Raw genomic sequence first — 23,018 nt, 5'->3', positions numbered from 1 at the left:
GAGAGGCAGTGGCCATCAGAAGGAGGTGTGGACAGCACACACATACATACATGCAGACAGGACAGACAAAGATCCCCCGTATAGCCTTAACAGACTGTAGGGGCAAGTGCTGTTAGCGAGCACCTATGAAGGCCGGAGAGGCACTGGCAATCAGAAGAAGGTGTGGACAGCACACACATACATACATGCGGACAGGACAGACAAAGATCTCCCGTACAAGCTTAACAGACTGTAGGGGCAAGTGCTGTTAGCGAGCACCTATGAAGGTCGGAAAGGTACACGAGGGGGTGGGTGGCCAGAACCACGCCCGACCGCCTTTGTCTCCCCAGTAGCGATATTTACACACCGCACCGTGTTCTCAGTCGACCAAGGAGATGCTCAGGACCAGTTCAGATAATTATTCACCCATACATACATTAATTCACTCACTCACTCACCCACACCCACACACATTTATACATGCACAGATCCGCGACTATTTCCTTCCACATTTGCATTCAATGTGAAACCATCTCGTTGGGAACATTCCTGTGGGCCATCGTCAGTGAGCAGTCCACGCCCGTGGCGAGGGGCGACGCGTGAGATAGGGGGATGGCTGTGGCTCGTCTATTACGACTCTCCACTCCTCGACCCACGCGTACAGATTTAAAAAAAACATCGTCGTCGGTCATGTACGTTGAACTTCTTTCCCACCGTACGCAGCCAACCGTGAAGCGAGTGCCCTCCCATCACCCCCTCCCCCAACTCTTATCACGGGCACTACAAAGGGCCTTGACACATACCAAGGACCAACGCGTGGCTTAACAGCAACATTTGCTGTCGGTGTCAATTGTCCCTGTTTAACATTTTTTTTCCATGACATATGCACACATACACACATACATACACACATACACACACATACAACAACAACCGCCATTCGCCACTAAGTGGCGGTGACGTCACCACGACGACGCTTGTGCCAGGCTATGTGCACCTTGAGGCCACGTGAAGTGTCGAACGTCCGCTGGCAGGAGGTCACGGGGCAGACCCAGGTGCCACGGGTCGACTGACTGAGATGACTGGTTGATGCACCACCTGCGCCCCCTACTGTGCCAACCTGCTGTGCTTTAGCCACCCGGCACTCCGCTCGTTGTTGTGAGCGTCGCTCCTCCGCCGTCCGTTGTTGTTGGAGGACGACTGCCTCCAACTGCCTAGTAGCGTCCTTTACGAGCCTCCTCCACAGAGGCCGATCTTGACACCGCTGGTACCAGTCATCGGCAAGTCCACTCAGCTCCACGTCCTCCTGTACCACATCACTCCATCTCATCTCTAGCCCGTGCCGCGCCCGTTTAGCCCCCTCGATCCGGCCGAACAAAAGCTGTTTCGGCATGCGGTGGCTGGGCATGCGGGCTACATGACCCCGCCAACGCAGCCTTGCCTGCCGGAGGAGCTCACCGATGGGACCTTGCCCAGATCTTTCAAGGATTTGTGAGCTCCTCACACAATCCAGCCTGGTTAAACCCAGGATGGATCGTAGGCAGGCCAGCCTAAATGTTTCCATCCGGCGAAGATGCTCCATTAAGGGGGTCCACGTTTCGCAAGCGTAGAGAAGGGAGGGAATGACCGTGGCCGAGAAGACCTGAAGCTTAGTGCGGAGCGACAGACCAGGTAGCTTCCATACAGTGTTACGCAACCGATGAAAAGATATTGCCGCTCGACTGATTCGGAGTGAGACCTCTGCTGTTAAACTGGAGCCGGTCATAAGCACACTGCCCAGGTATGCGAAACTCTCCACTCACTCCACAACTGCCCCATCACCGAATGGGAGTTGTGGGGGTGCAGTGTCCGATGGTACAAAATACCCAGGCAGGTGCTTAGTTTTGGTGGGGCTGATGGTAAGGCCCCATCTCTTAGTGGCACACTCCAGTCTCAGCAGCAGCGTCTCCAACTGTTCCTCTGAATGAGCAGCTATTACCAAATCATCGGCATACATAACGTGGTTGAGCAATAGGGAGCCATCCCTTGACCGCACCCGGGCATCGATCAGTCTCCCATTATATCTGTATCAAATGGAGATTCCCCCGGTACAGCTAATGAAGGCTTCACGAACTACGTGGTCAAAATAGATGTTAAATAATGTGGGAGCCAGAGGAAATCCCTGTCGCACCCCAAGGTGTACAGGGAATGGCTCTGACTCCCGGCCATGTAGTTTTACCCGGGCCCGCTCACCATAATGAAGGTCTTTAAGGATCATGAGCAGAGGGTCAGGGACTCCAAAAGCACGAATAACAACCCAGTGCCCAGGCCTACTGATGGTATCATAGGCCTTGACCAGGTCAATAAAGCAGAGATGTAGGTCTTGTTGGAATTCCCTACACCTCTGTTGTAGCAGACGGACAGAAAATATGGCATCTGTGCAGGACCGCCCTTTCCTGAAACCGCATTGGGGCTCCGCAAGCTTCTCCTCAGCGTGCCTGGCAAGGCGATGTTGAATAATCCTTGCCAGGACCTTTCCCGGCACACTGATGAGTGATTTGCCCCTGTAGTTGTTACAGTCTGTGCGGTCCCCCTTCTTAAAGAGGGGGACCACCAGGACATCCTTCCAATCCTACGGAACCCGTCCAGTGGTCCAGATTGTTGTTATGATGTCATATAGGGCAGTCTGTGCACAAACGCCACCCTCCCTCAGCATTTCGCTTGGGAGATCGTCTCTACCCGGTGCCTTTCCTGGTCTCAGACTCCGGATCGCCTTCAGTACTTCCTCAACAGATGGCACCTCAGCCAGCCACTCACAGGGGGTGACTTCTTCCAATATTTGAGGCACTGCAGCCTCAGCAGGGTCATCCCCACTTTGTGCCACGATGTTTTCCTGGCTGAGGGATTTCTCCTCCCCCAGGACCTCACAGAAATGCTCAGCAAATCTGCAAACCTGTTCCTGGGGGTCGGAGATTGGATCACCGTTTTTTCCCCTAATGATGGTAATAGGTGTGGCGCTGCAGGTTACTTTTTTGATGGAGTTAAATAGAGATTTGTGATCAAGGGCCACTGAGGCAGACTCCATCTCCTCAGCAACCCGCGACCACCACCCATCCTTGCAGCGCCTCACGGCTCTCCGAACCTCCGAGCGAAGGCTGCGGTAAGCCTCGTCATTCTCTGACGTGGGATTCTGTAGCCGATGACAGTGGGCCTGTCGCTTTTTCTCAACCATCCTGAACACCTCCTCTGTCAGCCAGGATCTCTGGGGAGGTCTGGACCGCGTACCCAAAGCAGCCATTGCAGCTGCATGAGTCACAGTCTTAAACCTCGCCCATTTACCCTCGACATCAGGAGGAGTGGGGGACGATGCCAACCCCAGCCGCAAGCGATGATGAAATGCTCGCTTGCAACTTTCATCAACTAACTGAGACCAGGCCACTTTAGGTTGGAATGGGGTCCTGGGTGTACACCCACCACCGGAGTGGAAAAATGGCAGTTGCATCTTACAGATGACTAGTCGATGGTCAGAGGGCAGATCAGCTCCACGGTAGGTCCTGGTGTCAAGGACATGGGCTCGCATCCGCTGGTCCGTCACTATGTAGTCCAGCAGATGTTCTTGCTTGGACCCGGCATGCATCCATGATGTTGTATGGATGCGCCGATGCTGGAACAGCGTGTTGGTAATTACAAGTCCATGGGCTACACAAAAAATCTAGCAGTCTCCTACCGTTGTTATTGAGCTGATCTGGCCCATGCCCTCCAATCACGCCAGACCAGGTGCCAGCATCATGACCAACTCGGGCATTGAAGTCACCCAAAAAGATGACTCTATCCCGAGGGGCCACTTTAGCCAGCACCTGTGACAGGAGGTCATAGAAGGCATCTGACTCATCGGCTTTGCCTGCATCCCTCTACGGATGTTCGTCTTCGGTGGGCGCATAAGTAACCACGACCACCACTCCTCACCTCCGGTTGATGGGAAGGCGAGTCCAAAGTAGCCTGGGGCTTACAGCTTCCCACACCTCACCGCCACGCTCCCACGCACCCTTCATTCTTTTGTTCAAAAGAAGAACCAAACCCTGTTGTGTGGCAGTCTGCTGCCCCGAGTAGAGGACTGTCCACCCCTCATGGTGGCAGGAGCCAGAACCGGTCCACCGGACCTCCTGAATGCCACAGAGATCCAGGCGGTACCGGTTCAGCTCCCGACAGAGGAGTGGCAGCCTCTCCTCCCCAGAGAGCGTTCGAACATTCCACGTGGCCACACGAAGTGTCTTTTCGTTGTTTCTGGAGGAGCACCAAGGGTAGAGATTCAATCTCCTGGCTCCGCCAATTGGGGTTTGGCGAGGAGACGTCATGGACGCCTGTCCCCCCGGGGCCTCCGGCACACGCTTATTAGTTACATATTTAAGTCGTGGTTCCGTGGTAATTTTTTGAAGGTGGAGGGGTTACCAGCCCCTCGCACCCGTCCAGAGCCCCCGTTTAGCCACTGTGGTGGTCACAGACGCCATGAGGGGAGGGGCCCATTCGGAATTGGCCCTCTCCCCACAGCATTGTCCACGACAGAGTTGCCCGTGCGGCACCGCGAGGAGGTAGGGGGTTGTTTTGCCGGACACTCAACACACACTGATCACACAGACACACACTAAGCTTAGACACTCAACACACCCTGATCACACAGACACACACTAAACTTAGACACTCAACACACCCTGATCACAGAGACACACACTAAACTTAGACACTCAACACACCCTGATCACACAGACACACACTAAACTTAGACACTCAACACACACTGATCACACAGACACACACTAAACTTAGACACTCAACACACACTGATCACACAGACACACACTAAACTTAGACACTCAACACACCCTGATCACACAGACACACACTAAACTTAGACACTCAACACACACTGATCACATAGACACACACTAAACTTAGACATTCAACACACCCTGATCACACAGACACACACTAAACTTAGACACTCAACACACCCTGATCACACAGACACACACTAAACTTAGACACTCACACCCTGATCACACAGACACACACTAAACTTAGACACTCAACACACCCTGATCACACAGACACACACTAAACTTAGACACTCAACACACACTGATCACACAGACACACACTAAACTTAGACATTCAACACACCCTGATCACAGACACACACTAAACTTAGACACTCAACACACACTGATCACACAGACACACACTAAACTTAGACACTCAACACACCCTGATCACACAGACACACACTAAACTTAGACACTCAACACACCCTGATCACACAGACACACACTAAACTTAGACACTCAACACACCTTGATCACACAGACACACACTAAACTTAGACACTCAACACACCCTGATCACATAGACACACACTAAACTTAGACACTCAACACACCCTGATCACACAGACACACACTAAACTTAGACACTCAACACACCCTGATCACACAGACACACACTAAACTTAGACACTCAACACACCCTGATCACACAGACACACACTAAACTTAGACACTCAACACACCCTGATCACATAGACACACACTAAACTTAGACACTCAACACACCCTGATCACACAGACACACACTAAACTTAGGCACTCAACACACCTTGATCACACAGACACACACTAAACTTAGACACTCAACACACACTGATCACACAGACAAACACTAAACTTAGACACTCAACACACACTGATCACACAGACACACACTAAACTTAGACACTCAACACACTCTGATTACACAGACACACACTAAACTTAGACACTCAGCACACACTGATCACACAGACACACACTAAACTTAGACACTCAACACACACTTATCACACAGACACACACTAAACTTAGACACTCAGCACACACTTATCACACAGACACACACTAAACTTAGACACTCAACACACACTTATCACACAGACACACACTAAACTTAGACACTCAGCACACACTTATCACACAGACACACACTAAACTTAGACACTCAACACACACTGATCACACAGACACACACTAAACTTAGACACTCAACACACCCTGATCACAGAGACACACACTAAACTTAGACACGCACACACTGATCACACAGACACACACTAAACTTAGACACTCAACACACCTTGATCACACAGACACACACTAAACTTAGACACTCAACACACCTTGATCACACAGACACACACTAAACTTAGACACTCAACACACACTGATCACACAGACAAACACTAAACTTAGACACTCAACACACACTGATCACACAGACACACACTAAACTCACACTCAACACGTACACACAACACACACACACAACACACACACAACACACACGCGCGCGTTGAACATACACATTCACAACACACACACTCAACACGTACGCTCAACACGTACACACAACACACACACACAACACACACACGCGCGCGTTGAACATACACATTCACAACACACACAACACACACGCGCGCGCGCTGATCACACATTGCAGATCCGTCTATCCGGGACTCTGTTTACTCAAATCCTTTCAACCGAGCCGAGCTCCGGGGACGTCACTGGCCACCAGGAACCCCCCCGCCCCCCCCCCCCCGAAGCTCGATGGTGCAACCCCATCAGACCCCCCCCCCTCTCTAACCCCCAGGGCGCAGTCCCCACAGCCACGCGCCTCACACTCCCTCCCATCTCAACGTTTGAGCTAGAGGAATGCGTGCAGGGGGCATTTTGCCGTTTTCGTTCGGCAACTTTTTCCCCGTGGCTTTGCACTCGCGCACGCCACGTGCACGCGTGCAGGGTACTCAGGGCGCGCACGCCACGTGCACGCGTGCAGGGTACTCAGGGCGCGCACGCCACGTGCACGCGTGCAGGGTACTCAGGGCGCGCACGCCACGTGCACGCGTGCAGGTACTCAGGGCGCGCACGCCACGTGCACGCGTGCAGGGTACTCAGGCGCGCTCGAGAGGGTGAGGACGACCCAGAGGCGCCAGGAGGAATGTAGCAGCCGCAGCAGCCGCAGCAGCCGCAGCCACGCGGTGGTTAGGAGCCGGCGATACCAGCAATTGCCCAAGCTCTGCGGTGCTAGACGTATATTGAGGCGTTATCAGTCAATGAAAAGCGATTGCTTACACACGCGTGGGAGGAAAACTGGAGCATCCGCGCGTGCCATAAGGGTAACACTCTACCACAGGCACACCAAACTCACGGAAACGGCCATTTCGAATTCGGTGAATGAACTCAACATTTCAAGAGGCGCGATGCACTGCGGTGGTGGTGGTAGTGGCTGAGCGACGGTGGTCCTTGATGAAGCAACGTCACGAAGCAGCCCTCAAGCGAGTCCGCATGCCGAGCCCTGCTCCATCTCCGATCCAGGTGGAACAGGTGGAGTCCGAATTTGCTCTACCGCCTCGACAGCGGTACACATGTATGGGGCCGTCCATAAATGACGTCACGCGATTTTGGACGATTTTTGACCACCCCCCCCCCTCGTCACACGGCGTCACAAAAGTCAACCCCCCCCCTCTCAAATATGACGTCACAAAGCTCTGCGCCCCCCCCAAATAAAAAAAAAACATGCTTCAAATCGCTTTAACCTATTGTCATTATAGTGCGTATTTAATGTGGCGCTGCACTCCAAAGTCTATTTAATTAAGTAGAACGTGTTGTCTATATTTATTTAAAGTTGCGCATTTTGATGTGACGTCACATTTCTCAAACTCGCCCCCTCCCCTCGTCACACATCGTCACAAATGTCTGACCCCCCCCCCACCCCCCTAGGTGCGTGACGTCATTTACGGACGCCCCCCTAGTGTAATAGCGCCGGCTGATGGACAGCAGCGGCAACTGCGGTGGACAGACAGCGCACGCGCCGCTGAGGGTGAGCACGGCTGCGTGTTGGCAGAGGAGGAACGATGGCGAGGGTCACGGAGGACCCCATCTGGAGGGTCCCCGGAACCTGCTAGCAGGTTCGAGAAGGGAGGCGCGGTCAGGGCGGAGCCAGGGCGTGGTCAGGGCGGAGCCAGGGCGCGCTGGGAGCATGAAAGGAACCGAGAGCGGGGAGCTCGAGGCTGCCGGTTCTGGGAGTGGACTCATCTCATCGCCGTCGTCGCTGAACGTCTCCGCTGGATATTTCGCTACGGATTATAGTAGTTGGGTATCTGAGCCAGCGCCGTCAGTGAGAGACAGCGAGTGTCGTGTACAGGCGAGGCTGAGCTACTGTGGAGAGTGTGGACTGCAGGAGGAATCCGATGAGCTATGAAGCTCTTTTTTTTCTCACGCAGATGTCCAGGACTGTCTCGGCGGGACAGCAAGTGGAGCGTTAACGCTACGAGGTGGTGCTCGGATATGGCAGTCCAGCAAGTGGATGCGTGAGGCTTGTGTCGTGCACATTTTTGAGTGTTTATTCCCTCGTGTGCGCGGTGCGCTTTGTCTGGGTCTCTGGTTTCAACCTCCCGCACGAAGTAAAACCACTGTTCGTCCCTCCGTATACGGCAAATCGTGTACAGACTTGTGCTTGAGAAGAGACAGTGAAAGGAACTTTATTTTCCGATTATCGAGGGAATACGTTGGGAAAAAATGGAAGGAACCGGAGAGAGGGGAAGGCCTACAGTGAGGGAAAAAAATATTTGATCCCCTGCTGATTTTGTACGTTTGCCCACTGACAAAGAAATGATCAGTCTATAATTTTAATGGTATGTTTATTTGTACAGTGAGAGAGAATAACAACAAAATCCAGAAAAACGCATGTCAAAAATGTTATGAATTGATTTGCATTTTAATGAGGGAAATAAGTATCTGACCCCTCTGCAAAACATGACTTAGTACTTGGTGGCAAAACCCTTGTTGGCAATCACAGAGGTCAGACGTTTCTTGTAGTTGGCCACCAGATTTGCAAACATCTCAGGAGGGATTTTGTCCCACTCCTCTTTGTAGATCTTCTACAAGTCATTAAGGTTTCGAGGCTGACGTTTGGCAATTCGAACCTTCAGCTCCCTCCACAGATTTTCTATGGGATTAAGGTCTGGAGACTGGCTAGGCCACTCCAGGACCTTAATGTGCTTCTTCTTGAGCCACTCCTTTGTTGCCTTGGCCGTGTGTTTTGGGTCATTGTCATGCTGGAATACCCATCCACGACCCATTTTCAATGCCCTGGCTGAGGGAAGGAGGTTCTCACCCAAGATTTGACGGTACATGGCCCCGTCCATCGTCCCTTTGATGTGATGAAGTTGTCCTGTCCCCTTAGCAGAAAAACACCCCCAAAGAATAATGTTTCCACCTCCATGTTTGACGTTGGGGATGGTGTTCTTGGAGTCATAGGCAGCATTCCTCCTCCTCCAAACACGGCGAGTTGAATTGATGCCAAAGAGCTCCATTTTGGCCTCATCTGACCACAACACTTTCACCCAGTTGTCCTCTGAATCATTCAGATGTTTATTGGCAAACTTCAGACGGGCATGTATGTGCTTTCTTGAGCAGGGGGACCTTGCGGGCGCTCCAGGATTTCAGTCCTTCACGGCGTAGTGTTACCAATTGTTTTCTTGGTGACTATGGTCCCAGCTGCCTTGAGATCATTGACAAGATCCTCCCGTGTAGTTCTGGGCTGATTCCTCACCGTTCTCATGATCATTCCCACTCCACGAGGTGAGATCTTGCATGGAGCCCCAAGCCAAGGGGGATTGACAGTTATTTTGTGCTTCTTCCATTTGCGAATAATCGCACCAACTGTTGTCACCTTCTCACCAAGCTGCTTGGCAATGGTCTTGTAGCCCATTCCAGCCTTGTGTAGGTCTACAATCTTGTCCCTGATATCCTTGGAGAGCTCTTTGGTCTTGGCCATGGTGAAGAGTTTGGAATCTGATTGATTGATTGCTTCTGTGGACAGGTGTCTTTTATACAGGTAACAAGCTGAGATTAGGAGTACTCCCTTTAAGAGTGTGCTCCTAATCTCAGCTCGTTACCTGTATAAAAGACACCTGGGAGCGAGAAATATTTCTGATTGAGAGGGGTTCAAATACTTATTTCCCTCATTAATATGCAAATAAATTTATAACATTTTGACATGCGTTTTTCTGGATTTTGTTGTTGTTATTCTGTCTCTCACTGTTCAAATAAACCTACCATTAAAAATATAGACTGATAATTTCTTTGTCAGTGGGCAAACGTACAAAATCAGCAGGAGATCAAATACTTTTTTCCTCACTGTAAGAGAAGAGAATGGCTTCACGAAATCATGATTGGTGCCATTAAGATGCGGCTCGACTTGAGAAAATTGGCACGACACAGAAGAGAGTGGACACAAATGTCAAAATGTGCAGTGGACATCTACGGGCTATCTGCCCACGCCCACGGATCGTGATGACGATACGGGATTTCGTTTTGAAGTGCGTTTCATGAACATATCTGTTCCTAACATCGAGGGATGTCCTTACGTGCTCTTTTAAAACATCCAACCGATTTGCCAAACACCCCACTTGTAACATGACCCTCCCCGAAAGGCTTCAGAGCGCTGACGATGTTTCTTCACCAAAGTGTGTGCTCAAATGATCCGTTCTCCACTGGCACATCAGAGCCGAGCCAGTGCCGATGGGGGGGGGGGGACCCTTTGGCGCCTCCGTGACGAACTGTGTTGATCGATAGCGCGGTCCAGTTTATTAACTATTTAACGAGCATATCCAGTCTCTGCTTGCCATACCAGTCGAAACCGGTTTAAGGAGTTGCTGCTGAAGCGCCCATTTATACAGAGCTTAGGTACATTATTTATTTTACAAGTCATATCTAAGTTCAAAAGGCGTCTTCCCCTTTTCTGACAAATATTCTCGACGAAACGAACCGTCAATTTCACCACTGTCATCCCATTTCCCTATGACCTCCCTGTCACAAACTTCCTCCGAAATAAATCAGAGAAAAAAAAATCACTCCTTTACCGTGGCTGCTCATGTCCACGTGCAGCTCCCCTTTTTTGTCATATCCACTGCTGGATGAGGGCCTCCCCAACGCTGTGCGGCACGTGGGGGTTATTTGGCCGTAGGGCCATGCCGGTTAAGGCCCGAGTGTTGTTGGCCCTGAGCATAGGAGGACAATGAGATTTTGGTTCACCGCCCTATGCGGCCGTCAAATGCCGACCATACCGGCCATGCACGGCTGAGTCTCCCATTCAAGCATTACCCTGTTTCCGATATCAAAAAAGAGGGGAATGAGCACATTCCGGGTGATTTGTAATTTGTATGCATGTTGAACTTATTTCGCACCGTGCGTAGCCAACCGTGCTAATCGGAGGTGCGGTGGAAGGAAAACAAACTAACACACGACAAGCTGTTCAAACTAAATGAGTTTTCAATCTAGACTATTTCAAGGTGCATCATGGCTCGAGTGGCTTCCTAATATCGGAAGAGCATTCCAGACGGCCGCAGAGGCGCCCCTGAAAGCGCGCAATGCGGTTCGCCTTCTTTGTTCGTTGTCCGGCCAAAAGCCTCTGCGAGGATGCAGCGGAGCTCGCGTGATGGTTGATGCTCCTCGGTCATAGCCGTTCGATGCGTTATAAATGAAACGGGAACTTTGTTCCATTGAATAAGTACAACTTATTCATGCCGTACGTTTTGTTCTCCTATAAACGCGCTAGGTTGCGTTGCTGAAGCACACCGCGTTATGGAAAAATCGCGCTATAGTTGTATAGGGTAAAAAAAACACAGGCCACGCGCTAACTCGCGAGATGCTTACGCAGGCTGAACAAAGACTGAGGCGTGTGGGTAGCATCTCGAAGCATCCAGCAGCAACCCGCCTTGCTGCCTGATGCTACGCCGAGGCAGCCGTACGACCGCTTAGTCCTACTCACGCAACTTCGTTCTGGTCACTCAGTCGCGTTATATACAATCCGCGTCGCGACCACGCGTGAACGGTAGAACAGGACTGCACGTTGACAATGTCATCTCCCTCGTGAGCCTCTTCGTACCTGCACGAGGTGGTGTGGAACATTCTCGAGCACCCCTCTGTTAAAGAGGCGTTCATTTGCATGGCAACCGAGTACACCAGCATGAACCTTTACACAGCTGGAAACATGCAGAATTAAAGTAACGCCGCCAAGTTACGTGTTGATTTTTGCTCAATCAGTGGTTACCGGGCTGACAATCAACTGCTTACATATGATACAGTTTAATCGCAGGTAACTCCAACCCGGATTCAAAACCCACGACCTCATTAGTGGGGTGATAGCTTAAGTTTTTGTGGTCTAGATATTGTGAACAGCCCCCCCCCCACCCCTCCGAACCTAATCGGACCACCTCATTTACGTGGTTTTTGTGTTTCTAATCCTCACCAGTACAGCCTGTATTCGAACCCTGGGCTCTCAATCAGCGGGCTGGTAGCTCAGCGCAGTGACCCGGCCATGATGAACCCCACCATCGTGCCATGCCACTCGCGCTATCAGTTGTTGTTGTTGTTCTCGTTTCTAAACACTCGCGCTACAGAAACTCACGACATCGCAAGCCGGGTTTGGGTCAGCGTTGGATACCGTTTTTAATTCACAAAACCTGAAACTCCCATCCCAAAAAACATGGGGTGGGATAAACAAAACAAAGGAAAAGATGAAAAACACGGAAACAGTGTGTTCAGTAAAAAGCACAGAGCAACGTACGAACCACAGGTTTAACAAAGTCCTTTATAAAAGCACCAAGTCATACAAAAACTGGCGGATTGAACCCTCGAACCGAAGCCAGACCCTTTTACGCAGTCACCAACCAACACGCAGACCTCAACATCGCGCACAAAACGCCAACCGCTGTCCTGCGCGCAGACAAGACGCACGCAACAGACACGACAGGCAGACGGACCGGGCCGTACTCGTCAACAACCACAACCAACCAACCACAGCCCGGAGAGGAAACTTTGCATCACCCATCCTGGGCGTTCGGCTGCGAGTTGCCATCGGCAGTCCTGGCGGAAACCCGCGAGGTCGTTTTGTGCGCCGACGAGTGAATGTGTAAAAATCACGTGGGCGCGATTCACAGGCTGGCAAAGGGACATTTAAACTTTAAAAACTTTTGTGTTTTGGAAATCTAATTGTGGAGGTGTGACGAGTACCCGCTTGCCGGCTGGTGCTCCGTCTCTTTGTGCCGCACATGGACAGCTGGTATCGGGGGGGGTGGGGCGGGTACCCATCGAATGGTTGAGATGAAACGTGACATAAGGTGCTTTGGATTGCAGAGGCATTTAAGCAAACTCCATATAAACGGAGCGATTGTTAGATCATCGTGGTTATTATAAGAAATGGCACGCGAATCGAAGATTAAGTTTTGGGAGAAGTTTCGGAGTTCAGTCATGTCGATCTGTCGGCAACAACATCGTCTGTCTACGGGGGATTCTGAGAACTTTACGTACATTTGTTAAATATCTGTAATCACTATGGTTCAACTTTATTATTTCCTAAATATAATTGCATAACTGTATTAGTACCATTATTCTTGCAAAACAATGTTCACCTGTTTTTATGCCTTTCTGCACCAACCCAAGCAGCAATCGGGGCCGTTGCGAGAATGCTTTTCAACGATTTCCGCCAAGACAAACGAAGCTCTCCGGTCAGAATAACAACAAAAAATCTCCCTGTGCCAACCCAGTTCGCGCGCCGTTACGATATTCTTACAAAATCGACGACCGCCAAAAAAAGTGCCCCTGTGTGTGTGTGTGGGAAGTAGGTGCTTCGCTTAAGGCAAATGGGGAAAAAGCAGCATTCATGATCCAGGGTCGAGGACAGGCAAGACGGGACAGGCGGCGGTGTACAACAGCAGCAGACAGCGAAGACAAAAGACAGCAGGGAATGGGGCCCGCGATGAGACAACACAGGATGACGCTTCTGCTGCTGCTGGGAACACGTGCTGGGTAGGAGAAAGTATTCCACGGACAAATGTAGAAGGGGCCACGAGCCACCAAAGGGGGGGGTTGTTCGGTACCACCTAGGGTGGCAAATGCTGCCAGTACAGTACTGTCCACCATGGATGGGGCAGTGTCCACCATCAGCATATTATACCTTCCATTTCATAGACACACTTCCCATTTGTTCTCACATTTCGGACGGTTCATAATCGCGTTCGTTTCTTCCGTTCTTAAAACGATATGCTCAAAAACCGGAAACTTTCTGAAAGCGATGAGGAAACCCCCCCACAAGCGTTGCCGCCTGGACGCGAATCGAACACCCCAACGCGCACCCCCCCCCCCCCACCGCTGCTCACGCGCATGCCCCTGCATGGAACTGCAGACGCAATGTAGTGGTCACATGACATGCATGCAAAAGGCAAGATGGGAGTTTCTGCCTCTCGCTGGTGACGTCTATGCGATACTCTCTGCTGAGCACGCTGTGGTATCCTTTTGTGACATTTACTCATAAGACGCTATCACGACCCACCTCGCTATCCATATGTATATCTGAACCAGCGATAACACGCGTCAACAACAATCATTGGTAGCATTCGCCGCACCCCCCTCCCCCCGGTGGTACCGATAAGCAATTTTCAGGCCACTGGCTCCAGGGGGGGGGGGGGGGGGGAGAGTCCCATAATTAGGCACAGCACCCACACCGAGTGAGCCCAGCCGATCCTCAGCAAACGTTTTTGCAGGCACTTGACGCACTGGGATTTATCTCGCTCGTGGATAGATTTTCCCTTTTCGTAAAAAAAAAACGACAAATCTCATCTCGCTGCTCTCACGGTTTAAGCGTTCCAACTCGGTGTGCGCGGGTATCCCGAACAAGTAAACGACAACCACGACGCACGCGTACCCGGCGGGCAGCGGTGGGGTGGGGGGGTCGAGGGGGTAGCTACAAGACCACGTGGCAGACTTTGTGGCGAGCTTTCTGTACAAACACGGGCCGCCTAGAAATAGTCGGATTGTCATAAGCTGTTTCCACTGCAGGCGCGTGTGCGTATATACGCAGGTGAGCGGTGCCCGCCCGGACGCAGAAGCGCAATGGAAATGGGCGTTAAGCTCGCAAAACTTGCCGTGGCGTGAATACGGTACGAGACGGAATTTTGCGACATTTTGGGGGCAACTCGAGTTCCGTGGCTGGCTACCTACCTGATACGCAATCCGATAAGTTTCAATGCGCATTCACTCTTGAAGTTAATCGATTTCTACAATTACGGACTGGCTACGGGACTCGAAACCGTTTGTCAGTCGAATTGTTCGCGTTTTCATGCCAACTCAATCTGCATTGTGGTGAGGGGGCATTGTGGGTAGCAGATATGAACAGATATGGACAGAACTCAGCCAACGGCTTTCCAGACCAACATTATCTAGCAGCGTTTGTTTAATCGAGCACTCGGTACTGCTTTAAGACCTTTGGGGTCTCATCAGCAGTGAGGTTTCCGAAACAAAATGTGAGTGCGAATAACCACGACTATGTGACCAGTTGCAAAAAAAAGACATCGTAAGTGAAAAGAAAATGTCGAATTCCAGTAAAGATTTTTTGATGCAAAGGTCACATATCCCTTAAAATAACATTTTCTCGCATGAAAACTTTTCCGGACGTATTTTAGTGGAAGCCGGTGGTAGAAAGGAACCATTTTGATTGCAACGTATGGACTTCAACAATTAATTTTCAAGATAAAAAATATTTATTTCGAATTAAAAATGATTTCTTCGTCGAATAACGGCACGAGAATTCCACCTAACTTTTGGCAAGAGCCACCAGGGGAAGGAAAGAGAGATCCACACTTTTTGCGAAGGGCACTTGGGTAACAAAGGTAGCAACGGTTATAATTCCCATTTGAAAGAATAAGTAAATGTTCATTATGAAAATGTGAAAGGTCACAACCTTGACATTTAATACACTGCTTCCGACCGCTGGACTGACCGCAAAGTCTGCCAAAAAACTCAACGAACTTTGGTATTTTACAGCATAATACAGACTTTCCTTGGCTACGTTTTGTAATGTTGGCCACGATGATTGTGGCAAGTGATTCCAAGTATCTGAAAGACAACGATCATGCGGAAACAAGAGGAATAATACAATGGGCATCGACATTTTCAGCCAGTGGTGTTAAGTTAAAAGTGTACTTACTGATTTAGAACATATCCTAGAAATGCCAGATGTAGGAGCTTTCAACATGCAGTAACGCGGAATAGAGTTAATAACCACATTGACGTCTGCCGTTCCAGCGATGGCATTGCCACAGGGCCTGCCGCACTGCAACCAAATCTTTTAGAGAGTGGGGGTGGGAGGGAAACCGTTTCCATATCGACGGTGCCGAACAGGACTTCAAAATTCCCTTTGGCAGGCAAACACACGCAAACAACGTGCGTTAACATACGCTCGCGTTTTACCCCAGTGGCAACGTGAAAAAATAGCGAGGCCCCACCTTCACCGAAACGCACCAACGCGAGGCCCGCGACCCACTCTGCGATCACCAACAGTGTTGCGGTGTCGCGTCGCAGTTCCGAAATGAACTCACGACCAAGATGCAAATTCTGATATCTTTGAGTCGTATAAAATGAAGTCACGGGTTCCCCCCAACCCTGCTACGGACGGGAGCGGCCGTCAAAGTGGGTATTGAATATGCCCGTCGCACAGTGTGTCCTGTAATATTACACGAGGGTTTATCACAAACCAGAGACAACCGATAACACACGGTCAACAACAGGGCTCAAATGCACCGCTCACCGTCGGTTGAGAAGTGTGCTTAAGAATCAAATCTGCATGGACAAAGGAAGCGGTTGCCATGGGATTGGGGAAAAATAACATTACGATCAATAACTGTAGAAGGGAAAAGTTGAACAAGAAAAGAAAAGTAGACTAACATTTCAAGCAATGGCCCTTTTTTAAGAGTAGCTATTCACCAAAACATCAGCCCCATTTTAACTTGCCCAGTCAAGTCGGCGCGGCCAAAGCTGACCATGGCGTTCACACCTCCACCAACGCCTTTCTACATTTTATTTTTGTTCTGCCTTTTCACCTTTGCTACGAGCGCAGCACTAACGCTGAAAGTGTCGAGTTGCATTCCGCACCTGTCTGCACACCCCGCTGCCAACGCAGTCATTCATTAAGCGAGCAGGAGGGGGTGGTCAAGCCGTTAACGTCGATGCCACACGATGTAGGACGCTGATAAAAAAGGGCTTCCCCCAATCCCCAAAATGCCTTTTTCGTCGCCACACAACCGCAGCGGCGTGACTCCTGACCTCCGTCACGGTGGGGGTGGGATGGGGGCGGGGGGGGGTGCACCGTCGCTCCGATTTAAGACAAAGTTTTTTCCATGCAACCCACACCACAAACCCGCGTCGGTCGACAAGGGTCTGACGTCGGAAAAAGGAAAACCCCCGTCCCACGAAAAGCGCAGCCCCCTACGATGAGATGAACAAAAAAAAAACACGGTCAAACCGGTCGCGCTGACAAATTAACCGAGCGGCCGGGTCACGCGCCGCAAGCGCTCGCCGCCTGGAAAGAACACGCGTCGCGAGTCAATATTTATGCTGCGCACGATTGGGAGGAAAGGAACACGCACAAAAAACACAAGATCTGACGGCGAAACGGGATTAATGCTGGAGTTATCGTCGGGGCGTGTTTCGAGTTGCCACGCGCTGGGGCCGGTGTGACCCCAGAGGGGTCGGGGGGGGGGCCCCCTTCACTCTCAACGACGACGACACTGAGCGCGTACATTTCCAAGTCTCTTGTTAAAATATCACGGTATATATCTGAAATACTTTTATTTTAATTGTCGGTTGGAATCAAACACGAGAGGTGAAGAGGACAGTACCGTTTATATCACGTTCACCCAATTCATTACATCACACATCTTTATTTACAGTATATCAACGTCGGTTTGCGATGAACATTAAGGAAATAAAACAAAACCAAACTGTGCAGTCTGTGGAGCACGTTTGCTACCGAGAAAATAGATATGCCAACCAAATGACACCTAAATACGTACGATCATAGCATTAATCAAGCACAATTATTCGCCAGTGTTCATTAAAAAGAAAGCTTCCAAACATAAACTGGCCTAAATAATATACATTACTCGAATCAACTGTGCGCGGTGCTACACACCAGATAGTGTTGAAATATATAAAGAAAAACCCCAACAGACTAAGGCAGCCCCAACGTGAAACAAAGAAAAAAATAACCAGACAACAAAAAGTTATATTCTGTATGCTACACAGCCATAAATTAATTATCCCCCTTACAAAATATTTTTTATAATTTTTTTTACCTCCAAAGTTCATTCTTACAGCGTATAAAATCAACATTCACTTGGATTTGTAGCAAGCTATACAATTACAAGTGAGAGAGAGAGAGAGCAAGGCTCAGAGCAGTAAACAATTCAGGCCTATTTCCATTACAAAATGTACCCAAAATATTCAATTTTCTCTGCTCCTAAGCTATGTATTTAGCAAAAACCGAGCCTCTGCACTCCGTCCCGTGTTTTCGCTCCACCTCCACCGTGATGATCTGTGGTCACGTCAGCAGCTCAAGCCCAACATCGATGTGCCCCCTTTCGTTGCGTGAAACAAACGAATACTAAAAAACCCAAAACGTAAAATAACAACCCCCTCCCCCCCCTTTGAGAGCTGCCCACAGTGTGGCTACGACACCCGCCCGCTGGGACGCCCGCCACACCGTATGTGAAGATAAACCAAGCCCGGCCGAGAGCAACGCATTTTGGCAGAAGGGCGACGCTGTGCAACGGCAAAAAGGGAGATGGTCAAACGCTTAGCTCGGTGGGTCTGTTGGGGGGGGGGGGGGGGCGGGGGGGGGGGAGCAACCCGGGCGGTGTGACAGGAGTGGGGGAACGCATTTTTTTGACCAACAGCCACAAGAGTCACCGTTTCATGCAAAGCTTCCCGCGCGCAGGCAACGGGGGGGGGACAGGGCTGCCGCACACGTGAAGACGACGTCACTTCGGGAGGGTGAGCAAATGACAAAGCAGAAATGTATATCATCACCACCACCATCACTATCATCACCACCACGAGATGTGGGGCGCACACACGCGCAGCTCCTGTACACATACCCGCTCCAGCACTTCAAGCATCACCACAAAATTTAAGCTCACTTCCACGGACGTGAAATAAGCCCCCGGAATCCAGGTAGCAGAGGTGGTGGTGGGGTCCGGCGGGCTGAAGACGCAGCTACACAGTACCCTGAAGGACTAAAACAAAATAATATCTGGAGTGCACCAAACGCCAACATCCGAGTCCAAGGCTCGAGTGACATTATCAACCACGGAGAGAAAATTTCACGAGAGAAGGGACGGCGAGGGCTGTTGACGGCGGAGGGCTGGGCAGAGCATTTGGGGGTGGGGGGGGAGATAAGAAGGTTGTGATGGGGAGACGGGGAAGACAACGAGAGGTGGGGGGGCGGTGGGGTGGGGGAGGCGGGGGGGGGGGGGGGCACTCGCATCATCTCCCGGGGCCGTCGGCTAGAGCTTGAGCTCATTGGAGATCTTGGAAGCGATGTTCTTGAAAGCGATGGAGCTGCCCGAGATGCGCTTGAAGCGCACGCCGTTGAGCGAGAGGCGCGGGAGCTTGCACACCTCCATCTCCCAGCAGACGAGGTCACTGCCGACGCCACCGCCGCCACTTCCGTGATCGTCGCCGTGCATGCAGTAGAGCAGGAAGGGCTCGCGCACCTCACAGTCGCACCGGTTGGCGTCCAGCACCTTGCGGATCTCGCGCATCATCTCGCGCGCGTCCATCGAGCTCGTCGTCTTCATGCTCCATGTGAAGCGCAGCGCGCGGGGCTTGGGATCGCGCGGGATCTCCTCCCGCGGCTCAGCAAACGGCGTCCGGCTACCGCCACCACTGGCCGTGCGGGAGAAGGCGGAGCGGGGAAGGTGGGAGGAGGAGCGGGGAAGGTGGGGGGAGTAGGGGGAGTAGGAGAGTGGGCCACAGGCAGGGGGGTAACATGGGTCATATTAGTCTGGAAGTCGGTGACTTTTTCAAAAAATTTGTCTTTTTCCACAATTTTATTCGAGTTGGTGCCAAGTCATGGGACCAATAATCCAGTTGGAACTCCACAGGGCAGTGCAACAACTTTGCCACGGAGAACTGTCCACAGAAGCTGTTAGTTAAGGAGATACCTCTGAAAAACTCTTCAAGTGATGCCTGGCTAACAGAGTAGGGGTCAGCACTTTACCACCCTCCCCTGCTGCAAGCAGATCAATGTTTGTTGGATGACAGCCAAACTGATCGTTTTCATTCTAAGAGCTGGAATTTAGCCCAATTAAGTGCGAAACCGCATTCAACGTGACTTTATTTTCTGCGTGATCATTGGAGGGTGGGCTGTGACCCATCAACTATCGCTACACTTGCAAGCTCAGCTTTTAATCAGAGGCGGCAGTGACGTGGATTCACAACTCCAGGATCTCAGCGGCGTCGGCTCACCGCTCTGACCTGAGCCACCCCGGTCACCGTTATTTGCGCAGCAGGGAGCAGGGCAGTACAGGACAAGAACGTCAGCTGGGGGATTGCAATGCCAACTCACCTGGGTCCCTCAAGCCTGCCGTTCTTCTCCACCTCGTTGACAGCCCTCCAGGGACACAAGAGACACGGAGCAGCAGATCAGACACGGCGTGGCGGACGAAGATGCCATTCACAGAGGTCACACGGAGAGAGCCAGACACCAAGACAACGTGGCAGCAGAGTAGACAAGACAGTGCAGCTACGGGCCCTTTCCCCGGGGGTTGAAACAAGGCCACAGAGGATACCGCACCGTTAACCGCACCGTTAACCGCACCGTTAACCACACCGTTAGCGTTAGCGATGCTCGGCCTCGTGCTGCGCCAAACAAAACCGGGCCCCATTTTCGCGCACAGACGGAAAATGGACGAGGGCTCTCGTAGGAGAAGACAGGACGACGGGAAGGACCATCGCATTGGCGTGGGGGGAGGGGGGGGGGTGGAGGAGATAATACAGGCGTCGTTGTGACACGGGGAGGAGCAAAATGCCCAACAAAGCGAGGCTCGGCCACCGTGCGCTTTGTCCCCATGCAGAAAAAGCACGGCACACCGCGAGGGTACACACCACGGGGGTACATATCGCGGGGGCAACACCGCATGGGCACACCGTGGGGGCACACCGTGCAACCAATCACAACAACGAGCCACGCGCAGCGCAGGAGAGATTAGGGTTAGTGTGGCGAGCTGGAAACGGATGCGTTGGGGTTATAGAGAGACCGACATGAAAAATGGTGCATTCGGCCTACCTTCTGGTAAATCGGATAGACAGATTTCTACAGCCAAGTAAATAAATAAAAAGAAAAAGGAAGAAAAATGTGAGATGGCATGTAAACGATAAACGTTTGACTTTAATTACTTTTAAACTTGGGCAAATGAGCATGTGGTTCAGGTATACACAGCATAACAAATGTTGATGTCACTTGATTGAGTCAACGGGGCCAAGCGGGCCTCTTCGGGTGCTGTCAAGTAGCGTGGTGGGCGAGGCGGCGGGCGGAATGGGTGATTAAGAGATGCATGTGCACTTATAGCACGGATGAATGAATGATTGAAAATGTCTGTGTCATGCCTTCCAACCGCGTGGTCTCCTAAATACCACACATTTAAATCGAGCGGCAGAAAAAACTGGGGCACGGCTAGCAGCGGTTACACACTATTCAACCCTTGACCAAAGTCAACAAGAAAAAAATCAAAGTGATTTCCTGCTCAAATGAGTGTCGGCGGCGGTGCTCACCCCTTAATATTTACAGCCCTGAGCCAGAAGGAGGTTCAACTTCCGCACTCCGACAATCGCCCCCCCCCCCTCCACCAAAAGCGGTTACTCAGGCAAAACAAAGATTTTCGTCACAGCCAATGCAATGATCCACGTTTGTTTCTGGGCCAGGTCACGTGATTGTATTTTTATTCCAGTTTATCGACCCCGGAGGGACGGAACATCAGGGGGCGAGTGAACCTGCTGCCATGTCATCTCCCTCGCCTGGTACGAAGGAGGTCCTGGGTTCGACACTGATGCCTTCTGAATATTTGGAGTTCATGTGATCTCTACCTCTCCCCATGGCGGAGGCATGGATTTTTCTCCAGGTCCTCCAGTTTTCTCCTCTCCACATTTAGAAAAATGCATATACATTGTTTGGCTGCTACTATAAATTCCCACGTATGATAACCCACTTTGATGAGCTATCATGTATTCTCAGATCGCCTCTGAAACAAATCTAATAGCTTGGTGGGCTATACCTGGTAAATAAACGAGTTAAATTTTAACCCCCTCAACCGGTATATGAAATGGCAATTAATTTCTAACACTGTCTGTAAATATAAATTGGTACGTACATTACTCTTTTTGGAACACCGCTTCCCCTTAGCATGTAAAGGCCATTCGCAAAGCAAGCAGAATTTTTCCATCCCACTCTGCTCATATGCTGTGCTGGTAGTAGCAGTGGAAACAGGAAGTAGTCAAGTCGATGAAGCAACGTGCGCACGTCAGATATAAAAAAGTCCTTTGGTGAAAACGCACAAACATTAAAAAATGCCAAGGAGTAAAACTGCTCGCAGCCCACCGCACGCTTGTAGCAATCCACACTGCCCACCCGCCCTACCACCACTGTAGTTCAACTGTCATCGGAAACACACGGTGTGGTGAGGAGATGGCAGTGCCCAGTGCAACCCCTTGTATACACATAGTGGTGGGGCTTGCCTTACACACAAAGTCACTGTCATTCATGGAATTGGCCAAACATCACAATGTACCGCAGGGCCCTTCTGAGAAATAGGTCTTGAGACTCAGCGAGGCATTTCTGGGCGAATCACCGTCATCATTATTATAACTGGAATATTGTGTCGTAACTCGAAGCGACAATTCAACAATAAATTTATCTCATTTGTGGGTTTTTTATTTGTTATGTCTTGCGTTGTACAATTTTGCACTCTCCATTAGGCAATATGTAATATTATCACACCACATAAATTCGTTTGCCTTAACTGCAAGACTAATTCTCACACAAGATTTGATGCATGCACCATGTAAACTAAGCATAAAGATCTATTTTGATCGATTAATTAATTGTTACATGCCTTGACGATTGCACGGGCAACC

The 23,018-nt window shown here is 50.7% G+C and overlaps 1 protein-coding gene across 4 annotated transcripts in view; it reads right to left on the bottom strand.

Annotated features, from left to right (window-relative positions):
* Positions 1-12,475: 12,475 nt before the first annotated feature.
* The window catches only part of LOC116947720 (MAP/microtubule affinity-regulating kinase 3-like), a 53,840-nt gene continuing 43,297 nt past the window's right edge, over positions 12,476-23,018 (bottom strand). For 3 of the 4 annotated variants that reach the window (XM_032963756.2, XM_032963759.2, XM_032963758.2), the window contains 3 exons: positions 21,175-21,201; positions 20,455-20,499; positions 12,476-19,772 (listed from right to left, as the gene is read on the bottom strand). In XM_032963756.2, the coding sequence (XP_032819647.1) occupies positions 19,391-19,772; positions 20,455-20,499; positions 21,175-21,201 (454 nt within the window). In that variant the 3' untranslated portion in view covers positions 12,476-19,390. The remainder of the gene's footprint in view (positions 19,773-20,454; positions 20,500-21,174; positions 21,202-23,018) is intronic. The other variant, XM_032963757.2, reaches the window with a different exon arrangement.

Source organism: Petromyzon marinus, chromosome 31 (genome assembly GCF_048934315.1).
Source record: "Petromyzon marinus isolate PM22_M1 ecotype Great Lakes invasive population chromosome 31, UKy_Petmar_22M1.pri1.0, whole genome shotgun sequence".
Taxonomy (NCBI): Eukaryota; Metazoa; Chordata; class Hyperoartia; order Petromyzontiformes; family Petromyzontidae; genus Petromyzon; species Petromyzon marinus.
This window is presented reverse-complemented; position numbering and strand designations above follow the sequence as displayed.